General features: G+C 39.2%; 1 protein-coding gene across 2 annotated transcripts in view; it reads left to right on the forward strand.

Annotated features, from left to right (window-relative positions):
• The window catches only part of LOC124142029 (suppressor of fused homolog), a 48224-nt gene extending 24350 nt beyond the window's left edge, over positions 1–23874 (forward strand). Inside the window, exons 3-12 of one of the 2 annotated variants that reach the window (XM_046510269.2) lie at positions 5049–5185; positions 5572–5714; positions 11207–11292; positions 13588–13660; positions 13833–14022; positions 15793–15886; positions 16279–16425; positions 17306–17444; positions 17686–17754; positions 18593–23874. In XM_046510269.2, coding sequence (XP_046366225.1) covers positions 5049–5185; positions 5572–5714; positions 11207–11292; positions 13588–13660; positions 13833–14022; positions 15793–15886; positions 16279–16425; positions 17306–17444; positions 17686–17754; positions 18593–18664 — 1150 coding nt within the window. In that variant the 3' untranslated portion in view covers positions 18665–23874. The remainder of the gene's footprint in view (positions 1–5048; positions 5186–5571; positions 5715–11206; positions 11293–13587; positions 13661–13832; positions 14023–15792; positions 15887–16278; positions 16426–17305; positions 17445–17685; positions 17755–18592) is intronic. The other variant, XM_046510270.2, reaches the window with a different exon arrangement.
• The last annotated feature ends 336 nt before the right edge of the window (positions 23875–24210 follow it).

The raw sequence follows: 24210 nt of genomic DNA on the forward strand, positions 1-24210 counted from the left end.
CCAAGATTGACAGCTGCACAGCGTCATGAAGCCATTGGAATGATCCGAGCGGGAATGAGGCAACAACAGGTGGCAACACATTTCCAATGCCATCGTAACACGATATCGGCATTGGTGAGGCGTTATCAGAACACAAATGACGTTGCTGACCACCCACGTTCAGGATGTCCCCGAGTAACGACGCCAAGACAGGACAGATGGATTCGAGTTACACATCTCCGACACAGGTTCCAAACGGCAGGAACGACGTCCCAGACAATTCCTGGACTGCGCCGTATCCATCCCAACACTGCCAGGAATCGTTTACGGGATTTGACCACGACGCCCTGCCATACGTCCCATCCTGACACACCGTCATCGAGTCAACCGTCTAAGATGGTGTCGAAATCATGTTCGCCAACCTCGAATATGGTGGAGAAATGTTGTCTTTACAGATGAATCGAGGTTCAACATTTCCCACAGTGACGGGTGCCAACGTGTCTACCGGCGTTTGGGAGAACGTTATGCACACAACTGTATTGTGGAGAGGAATCATTTTGGAGGTGGCTCTGTGATGATTTGGGGTGGGATAACAGCACGGCACCGAACCCCTTTGATGGTTGTTCAGGGCAATCTCACCGGTGTTGGCTACAGAGATCAGATTCTGAGGCCTGTGGTCATTCCTTTCCTGCAACGTCATGGCCCGGGATTGACATTTCAACAGGACAACGCTCGTCTTCACACGGCTAGGGTCGCAATGGATTTCCTTCACTATAACAATGTCATGTTACTGCCATGGCCTGCAATTTCTCCAGATCTCTCCCCAATAGAGCATGTGTGGGATGAAATGGAGCGCCGTCTGCGTCGTCTTCCACATCCTCCAGATAACGTCCGTGACCTGGCACAGGATTTGAGGAGGATATGGCAGGCCATTCCCCAGGCCTTCCATGCCCATTTGATGGACTCCATGCGTCGCCGATGCACTGCTGTTATTCACGCACAGGGTGGTCATACCCGTTATTGACTTTGTGACTTTGTCGTTTGACCCCCTACTCCATTTTGATCTTCTGACGTCATCGTTACAGATGTTGTTCAGGTCCCGTTGACATTTTCTTATGGTCCGATCATTCAGCTGCTACAGCGTCTGCATCATTTTGTTCTTGCTGTGTTGTATTTCAATCCAGAATATATTTTCTCCGTGCACAGTTTCTTTATGTGGCTAGTATAGATTGTTAATGATTGTTTTACAGTTTGATGGACAAGTGGCATTAAAATGTAAATTGTTTGCTTGGAAATTTGTGATATTATCTCACCCTAGTTATACTGTATTATAATTGTAACCATGGTAACAATGCCATCCAATTATAATATTTTGTCATTTGGATTGTTGAAATAATCGTATCATTGCTGTATGTGTTCAAAACTTTGGAGTCCAGCACATGGGTAGGGGGCACGGGTGGCCGAGTCGTCTAAGGCGCCGCGTTTCGCTGTGCAGAGTTGCGTCCCTTGGGCACGCCAGAAACCTATGATTATGTGTTCGAATCCCTGTTCGCCCCGATTATGTTTCTAGGTTTGTCAGCACCATACCAGTGCTCGTGGGTTTCACCGAAGTGGTAAACGTCTGAGACCTGCATCACTTCATGCTTTCCTCCCACATTAAGCTGACACGCCGTGATATGACTGGAATACTGTTAAAAGTAGCGTTAAACCCAACTCACTCACTCTTAGTACATGGACTAATTTTAGGTGAACTTATTAGACCAAACAGTAGTTACTAGACATGGGATTTGGCTCAGTCGCTTAGGTCGCAAACTATCATTACAGTGAGCAAGTTAAGTATGATAAGACTATCCTTGGGTCATGATCCATTGATATTTTGGTTCTTTTTTGTCAAGATTTAGGAGCAGGTGGACATGTTTGTTGTGTTAATTACAGAATATTCCTGCAGGTTTAAGGATTCAGAATTTGTCTTTAAGTTTGAGTTTATTTCCAATTAATAAATGTTAAAGGTTAAAGGTTATAAAGAGTTCCTGTTTTTTCTTCTTTACTGGAACCTTGTTTGGATGCTGTTATTTGTGAGATAATTATGTATTTAAGTATTGTAATTTGTGTTTTATCGAAAGTTATCAAAATGCGTTCTAGTTGTGTCCTTTCATGTATTGTGTAATAAAAGATTTCATAGATGATATGTTAGTCTGACAAAGTGCTATTGCAACAAATTAACATGTGGGACATGTCAATGTTATCACAAGGAAATAGAAAATTTGTTGACAAGTGTTACTTGTGTACTTTGTTCAGTTAAGGCATTAGGTTTGGTCAAATTCATTTTTTGTTTCTCATGATGTGTCTTATTTTTGCTAGTTTTAAGCTCTATTAAGAAAAGTCTTTTTTAACTCAAATTTCATTTCGGCACGTTTTCTGACCTGAGCAAACAGCAAATGTTTTTTTTGTCAAGTTCACAAGTGTATCTATCCACAATGTCAGTTGACAAATATTATCAAATTGCACATTAGTATTAAGTTTACTATCATAGGTTTGTAACCTACTATAGGTTAAGTTAAAAGAAATAATGATTAAAATCCTTCCTATCACAAGGAAATAGAAAATTTGTTGACAAGTGTTACATGTGTACTTTGTTCAGTTAAGGCATTAGGTTTGGTCAAATTCATTTTTTGTTTCTCATGATGTGTCTTATTTTTGCTAGTTTTAAGCCCTATTAAAATCCTTCCTATCTTCCCAGTCAGTTTTGAATAAATATTTAATTTATTATATATCTTTTTAATAATATTTTGTTTATTTTTCTACAGTATTTACACGGTTTTGCATAATATTTACGAAAATGTCTACTAAGGAAACATGTCACTCATACTATTATCATTTTTGGAGTTATGTCATTCTGAATAGGCTTGTCTCGGTGTCATGTTTTGAACTGGCTAGGACATAAATGCTATGAAAACTCGTTTTCTGCAAACAGCATTTGAAAGATGATTTTGTAGCAGCAGAAATAAAAAAACAACCCAACTTTTCTATTAATAAATGACATACCACAAGTTACTATTTTTTAAAGCAGAAAAAGTAACACAAGCCTGCCCTACCTACCTTCATTATTTTGGGATGGGCTAAAACACGAAAACATTTAAGTTTTAGAAGTATAACTCGGAGTACATGTGGTTTTATGCATCCCTTGGACACGCCAGAAACCTATGATTGTGGGTTCGAATCCCAGTTCGCCCCGATTATGTTTCTTGGTTTGTTAGCACCATACCGTGCTTCATCGGGTTTCAACATCTGAGACCTGCATCACTTCAGGCTTTCCTCCCACATTAAGCTGACACGCTTCGATATAACTGGAATACTGTTAAAAGCGGCGATAAACCCAACTCACTCACCCACTCACATTCTGACATGGAGGTATGATAAACATATTATATCAGGGGTCATTAGGGAAACATTGACTTACATAAAGTTATCTTATTTGAAAATATATATCCACAAAATACAAAATAAGATCCAAATGGAGCCAGGACAAAGCTTTTTTCAGGCCTAGAGCTGAGGAAATCTAGACTTGCCAAATCATTTTAGACATGAGTTGAATCTATTTTTTTCTTTAGTTCTGTAGGGTCTGTGAGACTGACAAGGGTAACTATACTGTCACCACTAACGCTCTGTCACTATTATCTGTGGATATGACTCTGCAGATTATTTCCCATTCATCACAAGGGTAATGGTATATAGGGCACCACTTCGCTCTATGTCACAGTACTGCCGGACAGATAGAAACAATAACTGTGTCCCCGTGTATAGAACACTGAGATCGGGTCTTTGTTTCAGGTGTGCTAATACCGATATCCGAGCTTGTCAGTTTGGGTGACCTGTTGTAATGAAACAACTTCTTGTTGATGTCATTAGTGGGAAAATAAATTAATAGCTTCTACCTGAGACAGGACGACTGAATAGATGTTGAGCCTTTAAGACATATAGGTTTTATCGTGAAGATAAAGAGGAAATCATTGACAGAAGCTATATATCATGCTTGTGTCGGATCCGTGGTCTGAAATATGAGACTGTTATGCAAATGGGGCCAGATCAAACTGATTATTTTTTTTACTGATTTTGTACCCAAAATGCCTGATAACAGAAAGGAAGGAAATAATCACTTTTTAAGAATAATAAAATAAATGACTAAATTTATTACTGCATTTTGACTATTGTCATATCTGTCATACATTTGAGAACAGAGAGATGCATAAAAGAGCTTTGGATTCACTGGATTGTCTGGTCCAGATTTGATTATTTATATGCTGCCGTCATATAGCTGGACTATTGCTGTGTGCTGCATTGAACAACAAACAAAAAACAAACAAATGAAAATGTTTAGAAAATGGTTGAAAGGTGACAGGTTTATATTTAAAGCAAGTAATTGCTTCTGTTTGATTACTTTGTTTGATCACTTGGTTTACGGATTTGCCAACTCAGAATTTAAGAATTTTGTAATTGAAGAATTTTTATATTTTTTTTTTCTTCTTCTGTGAGTCTGTCAGGTCTGGATTTAAGGAACTTGATTTAACCTGCACCAGGTGCACTTTGATGTGAAAAGCTCTTACACCAGACTGAAGCAGGTTGCACCCTGGTCCCATAAATTTATCAATGTTAAAACACAGATGCATAATCTAATCTAGGTAAGCAAAATGACAGATCTCTGATGTCATGAAACCAACACAACACAGGTATTAGTGATGTAGTATGGTAAATAAAACTTAAAGATATTGAGTTTGTCCAAAGATTGATGTTGTGTGGACAAGTAAGGGCTAGTCAGACACAAAGTTGAATTTTTTGGACATGCACTTGGTGCATGTAGACATAATTATGAGGTTGCATATTTCAATAAAAAGTTGCCCTGGTGCATGTTTGAATCGAGCACTGCCATTTAACTCATTCAGGAGTGAAAAATTTGTTTCAATATACAAAGGTAAAATATGTATCTTTTTAATTTCAGTTCTTTTGAGAAGTGTAATATAGGTGTTGAAAGTTTTGTGTTTGTGATATTGTTAAAACTGAACTGCTTTCAGGACAACTAACAACGAGGGTCCGAGTGGGTATGGCTTTGAGCTGACGTTCCGACTGAGACGAGAACCAGAAGAAACCAACCCCCCTACCTGGCCTGCTGCCCTGATGCAATCCCTCGCTAGATACGTCTTTCAGTCAGGTATGATGATGATGATGATGATGATGATGATGATGATCTCATTTACGTGACCAATTTTTATCATGCTATGAGTGTTTACAATCGAAGAAACTAAGTAATGTGAACTAGTCTTATGGAAACCCTGACCGCTGCATATTTTGTTGTGGTTGTAGGATATAGACATTGTGTAAAAATGATGATGATTATGATGATGATGATTAGGGATTGATGTTAGACTATCAAAACAACTTAATTTCATTCCCTGAATGATAATGGTTGAATATTGAATATATATATCATGTACTTATTGATAAAATTATAGACAAAAAAGTGACTTCATAATGTAATGTAAATTGGCTTTGAGCCCATACTACTTTCTTGACTACTATTTATGTTTTATCTTTCAGAAAATGTATTATGTAGTGGTGACCACGTGTCGTGGCACACGCCTCTTGACGGCAGCGAGTCCAGGATTCAGCACATGCTAATGACGGAGGATGCTCAGCTGCAACCAATCACAACTCCCTTTGGGGTGGTCAACTTTGTCCAGGTAATATCATGATATTAGTCAAAGAGTAATCTATTGGGTGAATACGGGGTGGTGAAATATTTTTCGATCTTTGAAAATATAAAGGATAGTGGTTTTTCAGAAACCATAAAACCCAGATAGCTGAAACTGTATAAGTGAGTGAATTTGGTATTAAGCGGCATTGAACAGGATTCGTGGTATATCACAGTGTGTCAGCTTAGTGTGGGAGAAAAGCTTTGGTGAAGCTCACATGCAGAGCTATGGTGTCAAACATAGGAACATGATCAGTGTGAATTGGGATTCAAACACATGATCATAGGTTTCTGGCATGTCCAAGGGAGACAACTCTGGGTATCAATTTGCAGCGCCCTAGACAACATGGCCACCATGCTTCCTAAGACTGTATAAAGATGAGCTGGACAATAATACCTCGATTTTTCCAAAGTGGTAAACATCAAAGACCAGCAGTTTTTGTGCTTTCCTCTCACATCAAGCTGACTCTCCGTGGTATAAATGAAATTAGAATATTTTACATCTCAGAAAGCACTTTACCAAATGCAGTGATACGCTACACTAAGATATTTCTCTGTGCCCACATCAGGCCATATCACACTGTAACTCTTACCTTTCTAGAATGGATGCAGAAGAAAATAATGTATGGTGTCCCGAGGGACACACAGTAATATTCATTACCATACCTCCATGTCACAATGATGACATCTGATTGGTTCACATGATCTTGATAAAATACTGTGTAAACGCCTTGGAGGGTTATAAATTTCTCAACGGGAGAAAAAATCTTATACCCCGCCACGAGCAAGTCGGGCTGTTCGTGGATTTCTGAGAGGCAGAATAAATCCCTTATTCCCCGCTTCCACTCTAAAAGCCGCACACTTTTTCCAAGTCAATGGAAGTCAAGTGACATAGCACAAGCTAACCTCTACTGTTTTCTGTCAATTTTGAATTTGTTTTTGTTCTTTTACAATGTCATATTAAGACATGTCAGTGAGATAAATTCGTTGTAGCAGGATCACTCAGGGTACATGGGTTTTTATGAGTCCCTCGTTAGGTTCTATATCACGAGCCCATGTATTGTACCAAAATCTTGACGAGACATAAAGGTCCTGCCTGCAATTAATGTAATTATCAAATCTTATAGTACAGTTCAGTACACTTCACCATTCCATTATATTACAGGACCCTCATATTTCTTGTAGGGACCCATGAAATTAATTATTGGGGGTCCCCTGGACCCCTAGTTTTGGAGTCCATGTAAAACCCTGCATTTGCCTCACTTTGAATATAACCAGTCAGTAACAGTAGGGCTAGTAGTTTTATTAAGATTTCTGTCCACGTAATAGTTGGTAAAAGGCAAAGAATACATGGCAGTATTAAAAATTCTGTTGAATTGCCACGCCGGTTTACAAGTCACGTCACAGAGAGTTCGGGGATAGAAATTTCTTACTTATCAAGAGTGTGACAAGGAAGTGGCAAGAATGTGTTAATGTGCCCTTTGGGATGTATGTGTGGCAAGAAAAGATATTCACAGATATGAACTCCTGTGACAACCAATCAAGTTACTGAGGAAGTTTTAGTGTCACCTGGCACTTCAGTACTTCCTGTTGCCATGGAGATCTTGACAGTTCAGTTCAGAAGGTGTGAAAGATGCCAATTAGTCACGTAAATGAGCATTCACTATTTCATCTCTTCTGATGTACACATGATCACTGCAGAAATATCAGGACAGCTGCAAGGTTAGAACTAAACTCAAAAGCGTTACAAGCCTTGATAAAAATAAAATGCCCTTGTGATGTTAAAACAATGAGGAAATTGAGGAATGTGTACTAGCCTGCAGGAATTTATACTAGCCTGCAGGAATGTGTACTAGCCTGCAGGAATTTATACTAGCCTGCAGGAATTTGTTCTAGCCTGCAGGAATTAGTACTAGCCTGCAGGAATTTATACTAGCCTGCAGGAATTTGTACTAGCCTGCAGGAATTTATACTAGCCTGCAGGAATTTGTACTAGCCTGCAGGAATTTATACTAGCCTGCAGGAATTTGTACTACCCTGCAGGAATTAGTACTAGTCTGCAGGAATTAGTACTAGCCTGCAGGAATTTGTACTAGCTTTCAGGAATTTGTACTAGCCTGCAGGAATTAGTACTAGCCTGCAGGAATAAGTACCAGCCTGCAGGAATTTGTACTACCCTGCAGGAATTTGTACTAGCCTGCAGGAATTAGTACTACCCTGCAGGAATTAGTACTAGCCTGCAGGAATTAGTATTAGCCTTCAGGAATTAGTACTACCCTGCAGGAATTAGTACTAGCCTGCAGGAATTAGTATTAGCCTGCAGGAATTTGTACTAGCCTGCAGGAATTAGTACTAGCTTGCAGGAATTTATACTAGCCTGCAGGAATTTGTACTACCCTGCAGGAATTAGTACTAGCCTGCAGGAATTTGTACTAGCCTGCAGGAATTAGTACTAGCCTGCAGGAATTAGTACTAGCCTGCAGGAATTTGTACTAGCTTTCAGGAATTTGTACTAGCCTGCAGGAATTTGTACTAGCCTGCAGGAATTTGTACCAGCCTGCAGGAATTAGTACTAGCCTGCAGGAATTTGTACTAGCCTGCAGGAATTTGTAGAACCCTGCAGGAATTAGTACTACCCTGCAGGAATTAGTACTAGCCTGCAGGAATTAGTGCTAGCCTGCAGGAATTTGTACTACAGGAATTTGTACTACAGGAATTAGTACTAGCCTGCAGGAATTTGTACTAGCATTCAGGAATTCGTACTAGCCTGCAGGAATTAGTACTACCCTGCAGGAATTTGTACTTCCCTGCAGGAATTTGTACTAGCCTGCAGGAATTAGTACTACCCTGCAGGAATTTGTACTAGCCTGCAGGAATTTGTACTAGCCTGCAGGAATTAGTACCAGCCCCATGCCAGCAGACTAGTGTTAAATTCTAACCCAGTGAACATGCAATTGATATACAATTATTCATGAATATTTGGAAGTTTTAGTTTCACATGAAATTTGATATAACAGCTAAGGCAGTTCGAGAGTTTTGGAACAAAGACAATTGACCAATCAATTTACTACAGATATAATTATTATACCCCCAGCTTATTATATAATGGGGGAGAATATTATCTGTCCGTCTGTCTGTCTGTCCGTCTGTCAGTAATCATTTCATTTCCTGAAGCATATCTCGAGTAGGGAGCCGGGGGTAGCTGTCGTTTCCAGAGCACAACTTGAAAACTGGGAAAAACTTTTCAACCAAACCTAGTACATGTATTAACCAAGGGCTGAAGTGGTGCCTTTTGCTATTTGGGAATTTTACTAAATTACTTGTTTCCTGTTTCAATGGCATGGCAACAAGTTTGACTTAGACACTGTTCATAGTGGTGTGTTTGTGCGGACCATATCTCTAAAACTAATAAGTACTCTTTCATAACACTTTGCATACACAATGACCAGGTTGTCAAATGGTGCCTTTTGCTACTTAGGGGTGTTTAGAATCTATATATTTTGTGTTTCCATGGCAACAAGTTTGACTTTGACCTGGTTTCCAGGTTCATCACTTTGTTCATGGCAGTGTGTACTTGACCTAGAAATACAAAGTTCCAAAATCCCAATTCCATGGTATTGTTTTGATAGCTCAATAACTACTCTTGTATACAGACAGACATATTAGATAGAGTGAGTGAGTGAGTGAGTTGGGTTTAACGCCGCTTTTAACAGTATTCCAGTCATATCACGGCGTGTCAGTTTAATGTGGGAGGAAAGCCCGAAGTGATGCAGGTCTCAGACGTTTACCACTTCGGTGAAACCCACGAGCATGGGTATGGTGCTGACAAACCTAGAAACATAATTGGGGCGAACCGGGATTCGAACCCACAACCAGAGGTTTTTGGCGTGTCCAAGGGACGCAACTCTGCACAGCAAATCGCGGCGCCTTAGACGACTGGGCCACACGTGCCCCCCATATTAGATAGAAATTCTCTCAATTAGTTGGACTTAAAGTATCAGTCACATGATTTGTTCTTTCAAATTTGTGGAGGCCAGGGGGATTTGTCCTCTTCTGATGACTCTTGTTTATTAAAGTTCAGGGTCATGGAAGCTAGTAATCAGTGCAGTAGTTGGCTGTGCAGAGTTGTGTCCCTTAGCAAGTAAGGATTTAAATATTTGCCAAGATTATGACTCAAAGTGGTACATGTGTATGATCGTGGCCTCGATGCCCCAAATGTGTTTCTTGGTGTGTCAGCAACATACTTGTACCTGTTGGTAAACTTTTTACTGGGTGCACATAAATTGTTTGATAGGCATTACTTAGAAGTTGACAGATGATATGGTAGACACAATTTTATGGATACCAACTTCTTTAATACTGTAAAAAGCAACGTTTCGGTCTTTATAGAAACGTTGCTTCATACAGTATAAAATAAAGAAGTTGTTATCCATAAAGTTGTGTCTACCGTAGGTTGCACATAGACTTGAAATGACTTAGGATTAAGATTTTGTGATCAAACCTGCTGTTAAATGAATATGTCACAATAATATCTATACAATTTTGTGATGAAAAGATCATAGCTTAACTAGACTGATAAGAGTTGCGTCCCTTGGGCACACCAGAAACCTATGATTGTGGGTTCGAATCCCGGTTCGCCCTGATTATGTTTCTGGGTTTGCTTGTGGCTTTCATCAAAGTGTTTAACGTCTGAGACCTGCATCACTTCTGACTTTCCTCCCACATTAAGCTGACATGCCTCGATATAACTGGAATACTGTTAAAAGCGGCGTTGAACCCAACTCACTCAGTCACTTAACATGTTTGATGTGTTATGTTCATGACACAGTCAACAGTAGCTGCTAACATTGAATAATATAGTAATGTTCTGGCCAAAGGTGGTTAGATTTAGACTTAAAAGAATTGGTTCTCAGGTAAGGGCCGGTGGCCTTTTTCCTTTATTTTTTTGGTTGTTCGAACTTGTATGTTACTAAATAAACAGTCGTGTACAATCAACCTGGGAATGGGCCTCCCTACATAAATGTATTCCTTGATGAGTAAAATACCTTTATACAGTATTTGACTACCGTTGGACTGCCAGTGTGTGCATAATACACGCATACAATGAGCTTTGATTATTTTTTATTATGCGAAAATGTTATCGTGAGCACACAACACTGGAAGAAGCATCTCGACAAGTTAGTCCTGTTATTACACTGTCTGGGTATTAAAGTGTTCATAGTGTATCTGGACGTTTGTAATCCATTACATTATTTTTCTCCAAGATTTAATTCAATTTTGTTTACATTAGTTTCGGCGAAATCGTGTATATAATGTTTAAGGATTTTTTTTTTTTTAAATGGAAATATAAACGAAATGTGCGGCGGACTTTGTGATGATGGGGCGGTGTCTGAGAATCAAGACTATTTTTTTACAGCTTTAGTCCGAATGTAAGTTTTCTGATAATATCCCAGGCCTGTATGCGGATACCTCCTGTTGTAGATTGTTGGTGTGTGTGGAGAGGAGTTGAAGGCGGCACAACACTGGAACGGACCAGGAGTTATCGAGCTACTGCGATCTAAAGCTGTGTAAGTATTTCTGGCGTATGCACCACCTCCATGGTCTCGTGGATAGAAGTGGAAGGTCGGTGGTTCGATCCCCGGCTGTATCATACCAAAAGACGTTAAAAGATGGTACTTGTTGTTTCCCTGGTGCTCAGCATTAAGGGGCTAAAACAAGGACATATTGGCTCGGAGTCAGTATAAAGTGTCTGAGTGGGGCAGGGGTCTGGAAATCGTCATATGCGCCGGACATGTCCGATTGGGAATCTCAAATGTCCGTTTTAAAATATTGCTTACCGGACATTTTAAAAAGTATTGTCCGGACATTCTTAAATTTTGACCGGACATGATCAACAGTTAGGACTGAGCAGTTTCTGTCTGCAGTTGCAACACAATGAAGATTAACTACACTGACAAGCTTTGTTTGTTTTGATTGCTGTAAATACATCATACCTACATGATAGTCCAATCGGTCAATCACTGTAATAGGCAATAAACTGAGTTGACACTGATTAATTGAGGATTAATTACTGAGAAAATCTTGTTAATTTGAGTAAAAGGTGTTTACAACTGTACATTAATACCTTGCATCATCGATGTACCTCATTATCCTCATACTGCTACGATACGTAACCTCAGACAAGAAGCGAAAGCGTGACGACAGCCAGTCGACCGGATCTGCCAAACCCTCAAAGTCTGGACGATCATTTTGTAAGTCGTGGCTAACGGCTTTCACTTGGTTGACATACAATGAGGATTTGCAGATTTTATTTTTTTCAGTAGCTAGTCGTATATTGAATCTTGATTGACCGCCATTTTGCTTTCTCGGACGATCGATATCCAATTTTTTTATGGTCAATAATTAAGTACAGATGAAAAAAGTATTCAAATAACTATTGCTATCAACGATATTTTAGTATTTGTGATTAAATTATCTGTCTTGTTTTTAAAAAAATCTTTAGTTTAAAAAAACACTTTTCCCGTGAGGTCACGTGATAACCAAATATGGGATAATAGTCTCGATCCAAATGTTACAACGCGTACACTTGAGCAGACTCATGAATATAACTCATGAATATTAATTAGACCGTTCACTACGTTAATAGATCGTTATTATCATGATTATAACAGAAACAAACGTATGTTTTCCATGTAAATCTAAAATGATATTATTTGTTATTAATTGTCCGGTGAATTAAACAATTTAAATTGAAACAATTCTTAATTCATCATATTATGAATACGTAAACTTGTAATGTGTGTGAAAAGTCGTACTAAAATACGCTATTTGAAGGGGGCGTGGCCTAAATGCAAATGTCCGATTGGGATTTTAAATTTTCCGGACCCCTGGAGTGGGGTATATTTGTTAAAACTGCTGCAAGGTATTTCAATGGGCTTAAACCACGAAAGGTGGCAATAGTCCAGCCTAGTACAAGCAGAGACACACACACACACATGCATGCACGCCGCTAGGTTAGTATAATAATCATGATAATCTTGAATGCAACATTAAGCTTCTGTATTCTGATTTGGGTTTGAGAGCATTTCTGTATGCCAAAAAAACCACCTGGGCCCACTTGCACAAAGCCATCTTAGCACTAGGATTATCGTAAGCCTATGTTGAAGTATGGGAGTGGGCCCTGTGGGCTTTGTGCAAGTGGTCCCTGGGTTACATATCTGTATCTCCACGATCTCGTCAGCCCTGCTGACTATAGTACATGTGATGTCACCAGAATGAATTCATTTACCTGCTGATGCTTCATGCCCCAGGTGCGTCATACCAAAAGACGTTAAAACATGGTACTTGTTGTTACCCTGTCTTGCGCTCGGCATTAAGGGGCTAAAGCAAGGACTGGTCGACTATACTGTGTCTGAGTGGGATATTCATGTTAAACTGTAGCATGGTATCTCAGTGGGATGGCACTATCAATCGGCATCAGTCTGGACTAGTACAAGCAGCCACACACACACACACACACACACGTGCATGCACATCGCTATATAAGTGCAATAATCTTGGACGCAACGTTAAACCCAATTTCACCTTACCACCTTATGCCCGAGGTGGTGGAAAAGTAGTCTTGTGGTTCAAGCATTTGCCCTTTTATTCCAAAGAGGGAAGTTGGATAGCCTAGATGTTAAAGCATTTGTTCGTCACAATAAAGGTCTGGGTTTGAATCCCTAAATGCCTACATTCCTGGTGTACCCCATCTAGATACTGCTGGATTATATGTAGAAGAAGTCAGGTGTTGATAGTGTTTCTGTACTTGTTTTGAGAGGTTTGAGTGATTTGATTTGGATGTATTCATTTATTTTGAACAGTGCTGGTGGTGCTTGGCTAGTGACTGACATGAGGCGAGGCGAGACCATTTTTGAGATCGAACCATCGCTGCAGGTACAGTGTGTTTTGTGGTAAATTGTTGAATGCTTACTGAAAATGTACTACCTATGTCATGGAAACACATTCATTATCACATAAGATGTCAATTTATTAGAAAATGAGATGATATGAAGGTCAGAATGTCATCATGGCTGCCATGTACATAGTGTACGTACGTCTGCTCCAGGAAACAGTGGATCATGGGATCGAGACCGAGGGGTCTAACTTGAGTGGTGTCAGCAGTCGGTGCTCGTGGGAGGAGCCAGGCGACCCCGATGCTCACAGTAACTATAACGATGACGATAAGGAGAACCGATTGGTGGAGATCGATCGCCGTGGCAGTGGGGACGTGGACAGGAGGATCATCACCGACTACGGTCAGTAGTTGCTGTAGTTAACATAAGGGTTGTCAATGATGAGGAAAACAGAAACAGTGCCTAGGTATTAGGGTCCTTTTGGGCTTACTTGATTACTGATAAGAGCGGAATGCTTGATATGGCGAATACATTAGACTCTGCATGTTTTGGACTTATTATAATCTTAAGGAAAAGGAACATTTACCGTATTTGACGTAATAAGCGCCCTGCTCTAACGATATTTGCTATTATACTGTAAATCGTGAAATTAATGTGTCTCCAAAAGAATGCGACCGCTGTCCCCTAGTCAAATATGCGACTCAATATGAATGCGACGCCCATCTCCTCTCGAGCATCAGTGGATTTATGTCTTTAGAAAATGTCCTCTGTCAGGTTTACAGGAGAATCCGCACCTTAATCCAACCTTACATTAATCCAATCATACACCAAGTAGAACTGCTTATTAGCGCTGAGTAGAGTACTTCTGCTAAAACAATACATACGGGCTGGCTCGTGTCAACCTTTGATGCAGTCGTTAAGAACAAAGACACTGTGTTGCATGGGTGGCGTCTGTCTGGACTTGCAGGTGTGATCAGTGATGATGGAAGTGAGTAGAACTCTTGTTTTGACCCAGCTGTGACAATTCACAGGATGTAATTTACAGTATAGCTAGTGAACAATACCAATTAGCACCCCTTCCGATTGATCAATGTACACAAGACTTATTTATTCGTGTATAATTCGCACTCCTGTGTTATATGCACCCTTAATTTTATGGGCCATTAAATTCTGGAAAAATATATCTGTCGTGTATAATATGCACAGACTTACCATGCTTACATTTTGTATCATTTCAGCCTGTCAGCATGAACCACGAAATTTACGATCTTTCAACTCTGTTTTTTTTTCAACAAAATTTTATTGAAATAAGAGCCCCCTATTTCTAATTTTGAGAGCACCCTGGGCGCTTATTACGTCAAATACAGTATATATAATATTTTAAAAATGAGCAAAACCCATGGTGATTCAAATCTGTACAAAGGTATGGTAAAAGGTCATTGAAGTTTGAAATACTGGCCTTTAACACTTTCTAGCTATGCTTATATACTGAAAAGGAAGTTGGGGATCGTGAAATTTTTGGGGTTACACATAAATATTCCCTAAAATATTGATGATCACTAACTTTTATATTCGACCATGTAAAACATCAATAAAGAAATAAGGTTTGTTTTCAGTCACTCGAACATGTTAAAAAAGTGATTGTAAACTGGACAATTCTATTGAACCAAATATAGCCCTTATCATATGTTATCCTTTCTAATATTGGTTTATGTAGCCCTGGTGTATGTATAAAGGTGTGTGACATTGCTTCCATGGCTGGCTTCGTTGTCAGTTTGTTGTCTTCCCCTTTGAAACATCAGTTGAAACATCCACAGCTGCATGCTTTGTGATAACCAAATTAAGTCCTTTACAATAAAGTTCTCTGCCCTTTCACCCATATTTTTGTTCTTAAATAATATGTGATGCTCTCAGTATTCCTTTAAGGATTAAACGGAATAAGTCTCAAGAGTACCAAATCTCCTCCCTTCCTTTTCCCTGGTATCAGAGCAGTAGGGTAGCCAAGTGGTTAAAGTGTTTGCTCACCAGACTGAAGGCCCGGGTTCTATTTACCAAATTGATCCAATGTATAAAGCCTGTTCATGGTGTACTGCTAACACCTTGGCTCCTCATTTACATTTGGTCATGTGACAGTCTGATTCAAATGAGATGAAAAATGTTACTTTTTTTCAGAATCTGAACAAATAAAAGCGACTTTGAAGAAGGGCCTGAGTAACTCACGGTCCAACGTCCCATCACATGGCGGCAAAGATGATGAGTATGATCAGTGAGTATTGGCTGTTGAATGATTCATTGAAAAACAGTGCTCAATGTCAAGTAAAGATCTTTTGACAAATTCAAATACACTCAAGCGATATGTAATGATTTTGTTTGTTGTTTTGTTTACCGCACTCAGCAATATTCCCGATATCTGACGGCGGTCTGTAATAAATGAGTTTGGACCAAACAATCCTGAGCATCAATCTGTGCAATTGGGATACGATGACACTCATCAACCAAGTCAGCGAGCCTGACCACCTGATCCTGTTAGACACCTCTTACGACAAGTAGACTCACTTCTTGAATGTTGTGGTTGAATATCAGTTTGAATAAATTATGTTCTGGGAGATGAAAGGAAATAATATTGTTTCAATTTTCTGAAATGTTTTTGTTTCTCAGCAGGAATCAGAACTCATCCCGGAAAGAGTCCTTTGATAGCACAGTGAGTTCTGAAGGTCCAACAGAACTGATCCGGACACGGACTCTTGATGCTGTCCATCTCAAGTTTAACCTGGAAGCTGGCTCCCTCCTACCACTTGCTCTCAGGTAAATAGAATTATGACACCTTCTTACACTAGTTGCCTGGTAAATAGCACCATGGCTATTTCTACAATAGTTGCCTGGTAAATAGCACCATGACTCCCTCTTAAACTAGTTGCCTGGTAAATAGCACCATGGCTATTTCTACAATAGGTGCCTGGTTAATATCACCATTACTCCCTATTACACTAGTTGCCTGGTAAATGGCACCATGGCTATTTCTACAATAGTTGTCGGGTAAATAACACCATGACTCCCTCTTACACTAGTTGCCTGGTAAATAGCACCATGACTCCCTCTTACACTAGTTGCCTGGTAAATAGCACCATGGCTCCTTCTTCAATAGTTGTGTGGTAAATATCATCATGGCTCCTTCTTCAATAGTTGTGTGGTAAATAGCACCATGGCTCCTTCTTCAATAGTTGTCTGGTAAATAGCACCATGGCTCCTTCTACAATAGTTGTCTGGTAGATACAACATAGATCCAGTGGGCTAGATGTCAAAATCATTGCTGTTAAGACCTTGATTGTCCATGAATTGGATACCATCCTTTTATTCTGTAGATGTGATTGATTGATTCACAGTTATATATACCTCAGTACTTGATCTGAAGGTTATTAGTTCTCTTTGTTTGTTTGATGCCACACTCGGCGATATTCCAGCTATCCGATAGCAGTCTGTAAGTAATTGAGCCTGGACCAGACAATCCAGTGATTGACATCATGAGCATCGATGCTCACAAAGCCTGACCACCCGGTCCCAGTAGTCGCCTCTTCGACAAGCATGGGTTGCTTCAAGGGGGATGGTTATTAGGAACACCAGTAACTAATTGACACAAACAGTATCTTTTCATGTTCTGATTGTCTTAACGTCTCGCTGATTCTAGGGGCAGGTTAAAACACGGCCGCCACTTCACCTTCAAGAGCGTCCTCAACGACGTTGCCATCACCCTAGTCTCCCCCAGTGTTGTTGGCTCCATCGCTGATGAGGAACATCCCTACGCTGCACACGGCACATGGCTACAGGTAGGGGGCGCTTGTGTCAACATTGCAATCATTGTAATCCTCATGTCGTAGGATTTTCAGGAAGAATGAGTCATTCGTACTCGTGCTTTGAACAGTTTGTTGTTTGTTTATTTTTTAAGGCAGCACTCAGTAATATCAGAAGAATTGTTGATTATTTTATTAACTGCTGCATTATTATTTTTTTTTAAATGCTAGAGATAAGTTGTATACATGTTTGAATACTTTATTTGATTCTTTTCAGGTTTTGATTTCTGACGACTTCATTAGCGACATGTGCCATGACATAGAAGAATTAGCCTGCCCTGATGAGGTGAGAGAATATGTCAAGTTACGCATATCCCGGGTTTGATCCCCGGCCATGTCTTACCAAAAGACGTTAATAGATGGTACTTGTTGTTACCCTGCTTGGCACTCGACTAAAACAAGCACTGATTGGCTAAGAGTCAGTATACTGTGTCTGAGTAAGGTATTTATGTTTAAATGCGGCATGGTATCTCAGTGGGCTAGCACTATAAAATCAGCCTTAGTCCGGACTAGTCTATGCAGCCACACACACACACGTGCATGCACGTCGCTATATAAGTACAATAATCTTGAATGCGACATTTAACCCCATTTCACCTCATCTCCCAAGTTTGCTTGCACAAGACTCCTCGGACAGGTTCCATATAGGCTTCCATGCTGTATTGGTCCCCACTCCCATGTCACTCCATACGGATGCTATTTTCCTAACAACATCTGTTGTTAAGTCTGAGACTTCTACTGGGACGTGCAGATTGTACAGAATATCTAAGACAGAATGTGTACATATAACACTACTGTAGTTTCCAGCTAGGAGGTTTTGGTTTGCAAAACACTCAAGACCAGAGGGAGGACCCAAGGCATTGAAATTTATTAATCAGAGTTGCATCCCTTGGTCATGCCAAGATCAGACAATCATGGGAGGCACTTAATGTGGTGATAGTCTGAGCATGCTGATGTGGTCATGTTTTCAACCACTAGTTTGACTGGTGTAGACATATTTTAAGGCCACAGTGAATGTCTGCACCATTAAATAATATTTTTTGGTATCAAAAGGGTTTTTCATGTTGAGGAATATGCAATATATTCATAACATTATTTTAAAGACACATTATCTCATATTCCAGATGATGTGCCCAAAGACGTTCAGTTGGCCTGAGAAAAAACTCTGTATCACAATCCTGCCTGATGAGATTTAGCCCTTCACATGATTCAGTGATGGTGACAATTATTCTACTGTGGCATTCATATCATGGCCAATAAGCCATGTGTCTACCAAAGGTTCATGACGAAGGGCTCTGACAGCCTTAAAAGGCCTTGAAGCAACTAATGTGATGAAGAGTCATCACAAGGGAGATCACTCTAAACTTGGTCATCTTCAGGGGAGACAACTCTTGACAAAATATTTCAAGAGCAGATAACTCTTTGACATCGCTTGATGTCCAGTATAGACATTGGAAGGGAGATAACTCTTATGCTCGTTATCCCATTTACTGTGTGCTATTGGAAATATTTTAGTGACTGAAAACTTGTCACTTACAGAAGGGACAAAGTGATGATTGGCAGATGCAACACCTTCAACGCTTTGCACTTGGAAAGAAGCTGTGTGTTGTAATTTGGGGATACTGTTACACTGTAAATGTCAGTGTGCTTGTTGGAGCAAAGACTTGATATACGAGTCCAGTGGGAAATACACAGAAAACAGATTTCTGGCCATTGCATTTTCAAATAAGTCTTATTTTTCACAGATTATATCCCATCTTACAAGTCATCTATAACAATTGTTATGATTTTGTTTCCTCATATTGTTAAGTTATGTGTTATAGTGCATACAGACTGTAACACCATGTCACTTAGGACAGGTAGATATATATATTTATCATCATTTGTATGGTAGTAATTCATTAGAATTTTATCCCATGTGCAACACAGTATGTATATTGTACATTCATTTCCACAAGGGATAATGCCTATGTATGTTATAAGATATACTACTCAAAACAAATTAAAGGCCGCCCTATTCTTTCATATTACTATAGTAAATCTGTTATGCCATGACGGATTAACTGTAGCAATATGAGAGAATCAGGTGGTCTTTAGCTTCTTTTGAGGAGTATAGAACGTCATATAATCGTGGCATATTGTCCATCGGTAACTTGCTAAATAAGAGGTAGAACATGGTCACCAAGTGGACAAGTCAGTGTGATGAATTCTTTATCTTTTTATGTGTATTTGTTGATTCAGTGCTACTTTGTAATATTTTACATCATTTGTTTACATATGGGGATGTGGTGGCAAGATGAGCAGGAATACCCAGATTTATTACCTCCCTTTGCAAACTCCTTCACAGTGCGTGACACTTTCAGTACCCTGCAAGGATCATCGCTGCCATCAATGTGGAAGCGACCATTACAAGAATAGTGAAATATCTCCTAACCCCAAATTATGAAATGTAGTGACATTCATATTTGTGGTATGTCTGTGGGATTGTCGTTTTTGTCATTTGAGGAAAGGTTTATGACTTATTTACTCTTGCCCAGATGAATTTAATCAGATTGGTTTGAGATCGCAGATGAACGGAAAAGCATCCAACTTCTTCCTTAAGTGGAAATTCAAATTGACAAATAACAAACTAATTTAACTGGGATAGGAGTATTTGGCATCACATCATTTGTTTGTAAACATAACAGCCAGTCCGTTGAGAGTTAAACTCTATGCATGGTTGTGGCATCCTGGAACAGTGGTCAGCTGTGACTGGTTGGAGCGATAGTAATGAGAGCTGAGCAAACCAGATTTTGCTGTAAGGAGCTTGGCTTGATCAGGAGTTCTGAGGAACTGATACAGATAAGATTTTCCTAACAACATCTGATGATGAGTCTGAGGCTTCTACTAGGATGCACAGATTGTCAAGAATATCCAGGACAGAAAGCGTACAGATAACACTACTGTAGTTTCCAGCTAGGAGCTTTTGGTTTGCAAAACATACAGGACCAGAGGGAGGACCCAGGGAGTTGCAATTTACTAAGCAGAGTTGCATCCCTTGGTCATGCCAGGATCAACCGATTGTTGGTTCACATCATAGATTCACCTTGATTACTGTCTTTTGTTTGTTGGCAACACACCCATGTAGGTTTCACCAAAGTATTAAACGACTAAGATCTGGGTTACTGCTGGTTGTCCTGTCACAGTTTGTACAAAAGCCATGAGGCATGATATAATGAAATATTGTTTAAATTGGTGTTAAACCCAACTCACTCACTCAAGCCCGTAGGGAAATGAACAATCAAATGTTTGTGAGAAGGGAACTTGAGACTGATCGAATATGCTACTCAAAAGAAGTTAGGGAACACCCAATTCGTTCATTCTACTATGGTTATCTGATGTGACAGATTAACTATAGTAATATGAACAAATCTTGTGTCCTGTATCAACCTCTTTGGAGTAGTGTATGTTACAAGATTTTGATTGGATGAGAGTCACGTCTCTGTTCTATCATTGGTCAAAGGATCAAAGCAATCTGTGTCATTGTTTCATTACAAGTTATTTAATTGCTTATTAAATGCAACTTTGTTCAGGTCTGTGTAGGTATGTCTGTTATGCTCTACTTAATGTTGCTTGCTGTTATGATTGAATTTATTTTGTATTCTTGTAAGTTTGATTCATTTACTGCCAAGTTAAACACCATGTATCACCATCACCCTATACAGGTTAAGTGAAGATCTGAAAAATAGTTGTGGGGAATGCACAGATAACAAAGGCCGCCCCTTAAAGATTATGTTTCTGGTATTTTTCAACCCCCTACGACTGGTTGTTTGTTTACCAGATTTTTTAATAAAGGGCAGGTAACTCTAATCTGCTTCCCCCAAAACGAAAGTACAAACTCACTAAATACACAATGCCGCTCCAGTCCGTGCAGGTTGTGTGTGGGGGAAGATTTTGCATCCTTTTGGGCTTGTCAAGTGCAGTTTAGACATCACACTACTGAACGTTAATGAATTGCCAAAAAAAGGGCATTTTATTAGCAGAGACAACAGTTTCTCCTCCAAATGTTAAAGGGCAACCACCCTCCAACTTGGAAAGTATTGAAATATGGATGGGTTTTTTTCTTTGCGGATTCAAAATTTGCTCATTATGGACTATAATCGAGTATTGTTGCCCTTGAGCCATGCATGTCAGCAGATCTTAATAAATAGAAGGGGGAAAAAAGCAAAAACAAAAAATGCTGCATCATCAAAGCAAAGGACCAGAAACATAATTCTTTTCTTTTTCGGCCTAATGCACCTTTATTTTATCAACAGTCAGATTGTTTTATAAACAATCATATTTCTCATTGGTTTATTATAAAAAATACCACTTGTTTCTTCAGCAGTTTGGAACTTAGATCTTTCATTCAATTTGAAATAAGGCATTTACAGAGATTAATGTATCTTTGTGTTGTTCAAGTCTTGATGTTATCAAAAACTTGTTGGTGTTTTTGAATGAACAGGGATATTTCCTGCATTGTCCTGGCCTTCATTTGAGTGATTGTTGTTTTTGGTTGAAGCATAAGTCAATGTGTTACCATGGATCTTACAGAGTAATCTATTTCTGATTTGCATTGTTTTTATGTTTTATGAGTCCTTTTTCATACATTGAATACAAATTCCCCAATATGACATATATTTCTAAAACGTAAAGGTTTCAAAGATAGAACATGTTGGGGAAACATTTAAGAGAATTTTTGAAAAAATATATGATATAGAAGGTAAAACAAGGTATCATCCTCAGGAGCGGTCTGATTTTTAGCTGTCTGTGCAATGCTTTTATTTGTTAGGCTTAATAAAATAAAAGAATGGGTTCTCAGAAATGGTTTTTTAAAATACATGTATAGTGTGGGCGGGCAGTGTCTTTTTTTTGGTTGTTCAAACTAGTATGTAACCAAATAAACAGTTGTGTACCACCAACCTGGGAAAGGGCCTCCCTACATAAATGTATTCCTTGATGAGTAAAATAGTGGAATACAGTATTTGACTACTGTTGGATTTGGAATATTTAAGTATTTTTATTTTTTTTCAAAAACGAAACATGCGGCGGAATTTGTGAGGAAGCGGGCGGTGCCTGAGATATTTTTCATAGCTGATGAGGATGAGGAAAAGTTAACGAAGGATGCCATTCCAAAGTGGCTTATTGTCCTTCAAGACTTATGAGTTTTTCTCCATGTTGAGGCCGAGTGTTTAGTTTCATTAAATTGAAGTTGGCCTTTTTATTTTTACTAGTTGTTTTAAAAATATTGGTCCAAAATTTGATGTAGGTGGTCGAAAAAAGATCATAATAATGCTACTAATGAATGAAAAACAACATGGCAAGATACCAAAGTTTTTTTGGGTAGAATATAGATTTTTATATGTTTTATTTACCGGTACCATTTCTCATGAACAACTGTGGGTGTCTCTTGTGGGTTTGTTTCATTTCACTAATAATATCAGGCCAAAACACTTTGGTCCAATGTCATTTTTCTTTCTTTTATTGCGTTTTATTTTTTTGGTTGGTCTGTCTCGTAAACCAACTAAAAAAACCATAAGACCTTATTGCAAACTCGTTTAACATGTCTTGTATTATTGTTGACTCTTAGATTATTTTGTGGCATAATATATAGTTCATTAAGCCCAGACTTATTTTTGTTTTTGGTTTACAGGTTTTCGGCCCAAAACCTCAGGTCGGTAGGTCGAAAAAATGCATTAAACAATTCCAATTTCAAATGTAATTTTTGATAATTTTTTTAACATTTTCCTTATTTCTGGTAGGCAGAATAAAAAACTCTGCTTTTCATTTTATTTTATTTTTAACATATCATTTTTCAATTGTTTTGCGGATTCGTAAACTAAGTTTTAGAAAGTGTCTGGCCTAAGTCCTCATGTCCATACAGACCATCAGTATTGTTAACACTTTCATTACAAAACATCAAAAACATGACAACCTACACATTGTACCCTATAGTATCCATAGTAAGCTTTCAACCATAGTGAATATAATCCAACAATCCATTGGTTGAATAAACTGTATTATTTACTATCTCATTAGAGCCAAACTTGTACATTGTAACAGCTTTTGGCGGTCTACAGTGTTTAGTTCATGCTTTGTCGTCCATATTGTGGTTATGTGGGGTAAGGCTGAAGCGAGATAGAAATTGATGGGACTGGGGGGTGGGGATTAAAGGGTGGACTGTGGGAGGTAAATGGGATTGAGGAGAGAGAATTGTATGAATCAAGGGTGGGTTATTGGACTTCTGGGGAAGGGGGTTGTAGTGTAGGGGGCTTGTGAGTGGGATGTCTGATGGGGTGGATTCTTGGGCAAATATGACATTATATACTCACAGAAATGAATGTGTGTGTATGTATACAAGTATGTCAGAATAAATGTCCTTGAAGTATTTCTTTGATGTTTGTTGTGCTTTTGCAGCCTTGTTACTTGAAGGGTAAATTTTAATGTGAGCGAGGTATAATTTAGTATCAAGACGGCAAGATGTGAGCCTTACTACAACTTGTAATCTTGTCAGCAAAGGATCCAAGACCCTGCTCCAATAAGAACCACCTGGCCAATGTCTACATCAAGATCGCCTCCGTGGTCTAGTGGTAGAGCGTCCGCCCGGAGAGCGGAAGGTCCGGGGTTCGATCCCAAACCGTGTCATGCCAAAAGATGTTAAAAGATGGTACTTGTTGTTACCCTGTCTGGCGCTCGGCATTAAGGGGCTAAAACAAGGACTGGT

This window comes from Haliotis rufescens, unplaced genomic scaffold, assembly GCF_023055435.1.
Source record: "Haliotis rufescens isolate VD_foot unplaced genomic scaffold, xgHalRufe1.0.p SCAF_81, whole genome shotgun sequence".
Taxonomy (NCBI): Eukaryota; Metazoa; Mollusca; class Gastropoda; order Lepetellida; family Haliotidae; genus Haliotis; species Haliotis rufescens.